This window comes from Nicotiana tabacum, chromosome 7, assembly GCF_000715075.1.
Source record: "Nicotiana tabacum cultivar K326 chromosome 7, ASM71507v2, whole genome shotgun sequence".
NCBI lineage: Eukaryota > Viridiplantae > Streptophyta > Magnoliopsida > Solanales > Solanaceae > Nicotiana > Nicotiana tabacum.
Genome location: NC_134086.1, coordinates 18,913,489 through 18,920,701, shown reverse-complemented (window position 1 = coordinate 18,920,701; position 7,213 = coordinate 18,913,489). Strand labels below are relative to the sequence as shown.

The 7,213-nt window shown below is 34.4% G+C and overlaps 1 protein-coding gene and 1 long non-coding RNA gene across 2 annotated transcripts; both read left to right on the top strand.

Annotated features, from left to right (window-relative positions):
• Window positions 1-2,210: 2,210 nt before the first annotated feature.
• LOC142182513 (uncharacterized) lies at window positions 2,211-3,316 on the top strand. The gene is made up of 3 exons (XR_012711318.1): window positions 2,211-2,265; window positions 2,430-2,548; window positions 3,185-3,316. It is a non-coding gene; the product is annotated as an uncharacterized LOC142182513 (long non-coding RNA).
• A 1,298-nt stretch (window positions 3,317-4,614) lies between these two features.
• On the top strand, window positions 4,615-5,259 carry LOC142162003 (zinc finger BED domain-containing protein RICESLEEPER 2-like). The gene has a single exon (XM_075218300.1). The coding sequence runs from the start codon at window positions 4,615-4,617 to the stop codon at window positions 5,257-5,259; it is 645 nt and encodes a 214-aa protein (XP_075074401.1).
• The last annotated feature ends 1,954 nt before the right edge of the window (window positions 5,260-7,213 follow it).

The window sequence follows — 7,213 nt, the reverse complement described above, 5'->3', positions numbered from 1 at the left end:
ATCTTCTCTCTACCTCCGTGGATAAACTCTAAGATTGACCTCCCGACCAAGAAAACTAACTTATTTCCCACTCGTCGTCTTACTCCGAATTGAAATCAAATTGTCAGGAAAATAATGCAACCATTTTTTTTGCTTCCAATAGACAATAATCAGGTATCACTTAATAATGGTTGATCAGAAAACTTTTTAAAAAGATGTTACATTAGAATCTGAAAAATAATTAAGAAAAATATTTCAAAATAAATTTAATTAACTCAATTAGTGACTAATGTTCCTCCTAGAACTGTTCTGTTTAATTATAGAAACTCTTGATTATATATATATATATTCACTATAAAAAGTAAACAACGAATTTGATCGTATATTTGTGTAAAATCCTTATAGAATTTCAGAGAGTTGAATGATGGTACACCTTCAGTTTAAGTTTTGCACACCTGAGAACTAAGGGTGTCTAACAGGCCGGGTTTAACCGTAATCGGACCGGCCCAGATTGGATTACGGTTAAAACTGAAACCGGCCTGGATCGGTACCAGGGGGCTGAGTGGGGTTGGGTTAAAGGGGTAGGGGGTTTGGTCCGTTCACCTATTTTCAACTGGTTACCCATACCGGTCAAATCCGGTCAACAAAAATATTGTAGAACCGGTTAAACCAGCCCGGACCGGCCCGACCCAGACCGGTTAATGACTAGTTTCTTTTTTTAAAACAAAAACTTGTTGATTGGCTTATTTGGTTACCGTTGGCAACGGTCACCTGCCAAGGAGCCGTTGCCCAATGACTGATTTGCACAATTAGCCCTTTTTGGGCCTTTTTTTTTAAAGAAATTAACACTTTTTGTAATTACAAATTTAACCCTTTGTAAAACTATAAATACACCCCCCTTCTTCATTTCTTCACTCATCTCTCATTTCTCAATCTCAATTTCTCAATTTAAGTTAAATCATGCCCCGTACTTCTAGAGTGCGCTCATATGTTTGGGAACACTTTGAGGTGGTAGAAGAAAATGAAGAAATTCACAAAGTAAAGTGCAAGAACTGTGATCGAGTCTTAAATCTTCGTCCAAAGTGTGGCACGGGCTGTTTAAGGAAGCATATGAAGAGTTGTCTTGAGCGTCCTCCAGAAATTCGTATTTAAGTTGATTTGAGACAATTTGTGTTATTTTAAAATTTAGACATATTTATGCTTAATGTTTTAGTTTGTTAGATTATTTTGAAGTATTATTATGCATGAAAATTTAGTTTTACTCTTTTTTCGTTAATTTACTTGTTAAATGCAAACTTCAATTTGTAATTTTGAAATAAATGTAGCACTTGCAATTTATAAGTGCAATTTTTTCTCATCTTCTTTTATTCTTTATATTTTTTACTTTATATTAATGTAACTTACAATAATTATACAAAATATTAAAAAAATTAAAAATTACACTAACCCGACCCGGCCCCTTATACCCGTAACCCTTACGGTTTATTTTTTACCCGGATAAACCCGAATCCGTTAAACCCGATAATCCCCAACCCGTAATCGGACCTGACATCAACCCATACAGTTACTAATTTTTCCTACCTAGCCCGGCATGGCCTACCTGTTAGACACCCTTACTGAGAACTAACGATAGTCTGGAAGTGGACCTCCACTATAGTTTTTCACTAGCTCGTGTGGTTGTGGAATAAGAAAGTTTAATTACAATTAATTAATACATTGTTGGGTTGGTTGCTTTTAGGGGTGGGCATAAAATCCGAAAAACCGAATTCCGAACCGAACCAAATTAATTTGGTATTTCGGTTTCAGTTTTTTCGGTATTTCGATCTAATTCGGTACTGGATTTTCGGTATTTCGGTTCTGTTTTCGGTATTATAATTTTACAATTTCGGTAAACCAAAATACCGAAAATTTGGTGAGCCTATATAATATATATGACTATATCTAAGCCTAATTACCTATTTAATATATATTAGACTAAGCCCATACCATCCTGGCGTCCCACCTAGGCCCAGCTCCCCCAACTCCCAAGCCCAATCCTCATCAATTACCCAAGTTAGTTAATACCCAAGCCCATTACTCTTCCTTTGACTCTAATAGACAGTCTAATAGTCGAGAATCAAATTAGGCATCTGAAATTCTGAATCAAAGTAGGGCATTAGCCATTAGGGCTTAGGATATCATCGAGAAGACGAGAATCGACTGCGAGTCTACGAGTTACGACTTATGACCAGTCGACAGTCGATCTCGAGTCTCATCTCATTTTCACCGGTTAACTTCACTACTTTTGTAAGTTTTGTAAGTCTCATCTCATATCATTCTCATCCCAGTACTCTCTGAGGTTTTTTGCTGAGTTTTTATATTTTTAAGTTTTGAACTTTTTGAGTTCAGAGTTCAGACGCATAAATTTTTTAATTTCTGATTTTTTGCATCAAACTAATTTAGGGTTATAGGCGGCGATTTCCAGCTCGATTCGATTCCTCACTCCTCACAAATTCCGGGCAAACGAAGTGTCGAAGACGCTGCTGTCCTATTCCAGTGTTCCGAGCTCGATTCAATTTCAATTTCAAAGGTATGTTTCGTTTTCTTTTGGTTGTACTGCTGATTGAATGAACTGTTGTTCTGAGCTTTTCCCTTTAGTAGAAAAATATCATTTGTATCACGTTCATGCTGTTTAATTCATTTGCTTGTATAATAACAGTTGTGAGTACACGACTATGTATTAGGCTTACCATATGATTACTTTGTTTAGGTCTGATTTTTAGAACTTTCCTTGCATTTTTCTTATGATAGACACTTTAGGATGATGACAGTTGAGTGAATTCACTGTTAGTCTTCTTTGTTGTGACATTCTTATGGTTGCTGGTTTGGAAAGATTTAAATAATTGTGGACTTGTCACTTGAGTAGTAATGGCCATGGTTTTTTATTTATTTATAGATGGCTAGAAAAGGATATTGTTAATAGCTTCTTTAGTCTTTTTAGCTTTTGCTTAGCTGCAGTTACATTAGACTGCTACTGTATCTGTTGGAAAGATATTGTTAATTCGTTATAGCAGAAACATGGTAGTTTAAGCTACTTATAGCTAGTTTGAAATAACTAAAATCTAAAAGTGCACTCTCATATTTACATTCTCTCAGCATTACTGATAGCAAGGTAGTTAATTTGTTGATTGTTAATTTATGTTTATATTTGTTTAATTTTGTATAGATGGAAGATACAAGTAAAGTAAGTGATGTTGGTTCTAGTGAAAGTTTACCTATTACGGTAGATAGTAACACCAACACCATTGATACTCAAGATTCCAAGAAAAGGAAAGCAATGCAACCTAGGTCTGACGTTTGGAACTATTTTGATAAATTTGAGGTTAATAGGGTTGGGAAAGCACGGTGTCGATATTGTAAATAAGCTTATGCTGCTAATTCATCTAAGAATGGAACAACAGGATTGAAGAATCATTTGCTTAGATGCAAAGAATACCCACTTAAATTTGCAGAAGATAAACAAAGATAAATTTTCAATCTTGCCAAAATGATGAAGGATCAATTTGGAAATTTGATCAAAAAGTGGTTAGGAGGGCCTTAATTGAGATGATAGTTACTGATGAACTACCATTTAGCTTTGTAGAAAATGAAGGCTTTATGAAGTTTATGAGAAAAACTCAACCACTATTTCGTCTTCCTTCTCGTAGAACAATAACAAGGAATTGTTATGAAGTTTACGGTGAATTGAGGCAAAATCTAAGAAGTTCTTTTAGAGAAGCACAACCAAAAATTTGCCTAACAACAGACACTTGGACTTCATTACAAAGAATAAATTATATGTGTTTGACAGCCCACTTCATTGATAGGGATTGGAAGTTGCATAAAAGAATACTTAATTTTTGCCCTATCACTAGTCATAAGGGTGAAGAGATGGATAAAGCTATTAGGGATTGTTTGCTTGAATGGAAATTAGACAAGGTTTTCACTATTACTGTGGACAATGCTTCTTCAAATGATGTCACTGTCAAAGAATTGTCTAAACAGTTAGATATGTGGAAAACTAATATGATGAGTGGTAAACATCTTCATGTGAGATGCATGGCTCATATACTAAATCTAATTGTGCAAGATGGTTTGAAAGAACTTGATGCTTCTGTGACACGTGTTAGAATATTGTGAGGTATGTGAGATCTTCGCCTGCAAGGACCTTAAAGTTTAAACAGTGTTGTACACATGTAAAGGTAGAATGTACCAAAACGTTGTGTTTGGATGTTCCTACCAGGTGGAATTCCACCTATTTGATGTTGGATACAGCACAACACTTTGAAAAGGCCTTTGACAAGTTGCATCTTTTTTTACGATGGATTTTCTGCTTATCAATGTTCTCATCTTTGTGAAGATGGTGGTAATGCAGGTCCTCTTGAATCTGATGATTGGGTGAATGTGAGGAATGTGATAGAGTTTCTTGCAAGATTTCACGAGCTAACTAAAAAAGTTTCAGGTTCACGTTATGTCACTTGTAATTCTCATTTTGAGGATGTATCTGAACTTTATTGTCATTTGAAAATGTGTTTAGCTAGTGAGGATGAGCATTTGAGAAAAATGGCTCAGCAAATGTAAGAAAAGTTCAAGAAGTATTGGGGTGAGCCTGAAAAGATGAATAAAATAATTTTTATTGCTTCCGTCTTGGATCCTCGTAACAAATTTGAATATGTTGAGGGAGCACTTGAAGAACTTTTTGGGGAGGAAAAAGGGAAGAAAATAAATGCTGAGGTGTATGCTTATATGAATTCTTTGTTTGGAGAGTATCTAAAAAAGTATTCAACCGAATCTTGTCCTCAATCTCCATCTAGTTCTACTTCATCTAACAACACATCTAATACACCTAGTGGGAGTGTTATAAGTGCATCAAAAATAAGGACTAAGCTTAGCTTGAAGAAACAAAAGGAAGACAATGGAAGTGGGGGTGCTAAATCAGAGTTGGATAAATACATTAGTGAAGAACAAGAGCCTTTTAGTGAAGAATTTGATATCATGAGTTGGTGGAAAACACATGCTCCTAGATTTCCTATTCTTTCGGAGTTGGCTCGTGATGTGTTGGCAATTCCAATTTCTAGTGTGGCGTCAGAATGCGCGTTTAGCACTGGTGGCCGTATTCTTGATTTATTTAGGAGTTTATTGACTCCTAAATGTGTGAAAGCTCTTATTTGTGTTCAAGATTGGCTTAGAGAAGAGAAGAATCCTATTAGTGTTGAAGAAGGCTTGAAGTATCTTGAGGAACTCGAGCTTGGTAAGCTTTAATATTTTGTGTGTATTTTAATTCAAAATAATATATCATGCCTTTTCATTTGTATGACATATTTGGTCGTATTATCTTTAGATATGGAAAATAATTGGAAGCACTACTAGCATTGTTTGATGTATAGTTGCAACTTGCATCTTGAGTGGTAAGTTTAATACTCTATTTGTTTGGTGATAATGATATACTTAATATTTTGTAGTTTTGTTTTATTATCATCAAACTATAATATTCTAACTTATGATTTATATTTTTTTAGGTTCAAGTGCAATCATGCCCCGTGCTACTGCTCAACGCTCCGATATTTGGGAATACTTTGTGGGAAAGAAGATAACGGAGAAGTTCGCAAAGTAGAGTGCAAACATTGTGGTCAAGTATATAATGTTAATCCAAAGAGGAATGGAACAATTGGTTTAAGGAAGCATATTAAGCATTGTCTTGCGCGTCTTCCTAGAATTCATGTTTAAGGATTAAGACTGTTTGTTGAGGGATGCCCTCTCTGTTTTTGTTGCACTATGTTTAACTGTTTAAGTGTTAAGACTGTTAAGACTGTTGCAGTTGGTCAGTTGCATTGTGTTTAAGTGTTAAGACTCTTTTTGTTGGACTGTGTTTTTATTGCACTGTGTTTAAGTGTTAAGTGTTAAGTTGTGTAATGTGTAGTTGTGTACTTATTGCACAGTGTTTAAGTGTTAAGTGTTAAGTTGTGTAATGTGTTGTGTAGTTGTGTACAGATTCAATTGTGTACTGTGTTAAGTGTTAAGTTGTGTAATGTGCAGTTGGCCAGTTGATTGCAGTATTGAACTGTCAACTGTGTTTAAGTTGTTTAATATAGTTGTGTAATGTGCATTGTGCAGTTGGCCAGCTTTTGCTTTTCACTTGTATACTAATACTGGCGTGCAGAATGCAGATTGTAATATTGTATAATATGATATACAGTATACTGGCGTGCAACTGCAGATTGCCAGATTGTAAAGAAGTTGTTGTCTTGTTCAGCTTTTGCTTTTCACTTATTCTTAAGCCATGTGAATTGTTTATCACATGGGTTACAACCAGAATTGCCAGAATATAATATGTTATTCTTGTTTCAGCCATGTGCAGTTGTGCACTGTTATATATCGGAAAACAGATTCTTTTAGAGTGAAAATTTCAATTGTGCATGTGCACTGTTAGCATTGATTATTCATTGATTGTTAAACCGAAACCGTACCGAACCAAAATAAGAAATACCGAACCGTACCGAAATATTTTTGGTATGGTATTTGGTATACACAATTGATAAACCGAATACCGAGCCGAAATTCTTAAATACCGAACCGAAATACCGAACGTCCACCCCTAGTTGCTTTTTTTGCTTCAGTGTAAATGATATTTGCATAAATTATGATGAAATTTATATATTATTTTAGGAAGGATAAAATACGGAATAAAATATATGTATTAAAATAATATATCAATAACAGAAATGCCCTCACACTCTTCATGTTTATTTCATATTTTCCTTGAAAATATACAACAAAATAAAACATGCATTCTACTTTATTAATTAATTCCTGCATTACAATTCTACGCATCTTGTCTTCGAACCCAACAACACCTAAATGTTAGCTAACTTCTCAATGGCATGTGAAGAAATTACTTTTTTTTTTTTTTTTTTTTTTTTTTTTTTTTTTTTTTTGTGTGTGTGTGTGTGTGGTTCTTACGACAATCCATAGAGAAACTATTAGAATAAATGCAAAGTAACGACCTGATTTAAAATTGATTTTTCATACACTAAGAAAAATTCAATTATTATAATAAAAATAGATTTAGAAATATCTGATAGAAATTCACTTATTATAATAAGTATTAAATGGTAGGTAAATTCTTCATCTGAACTGAAAGAATTCTTTCTGGTTAAAGATTTCTGTCTAGTTGTTCGGAAACAATTACGAGATTTTCTACAAGAAACTCCGTGTT

Excerpts from the sequence above, each read along its gene's own strand:
- LOC142162003 (XM_075218300.1), top strand. The coding sequence starts at position 4,615 with ATGAATAAAATAATTTTTATTGCTTCCGTCTTGGATCCTCGTAACAAA.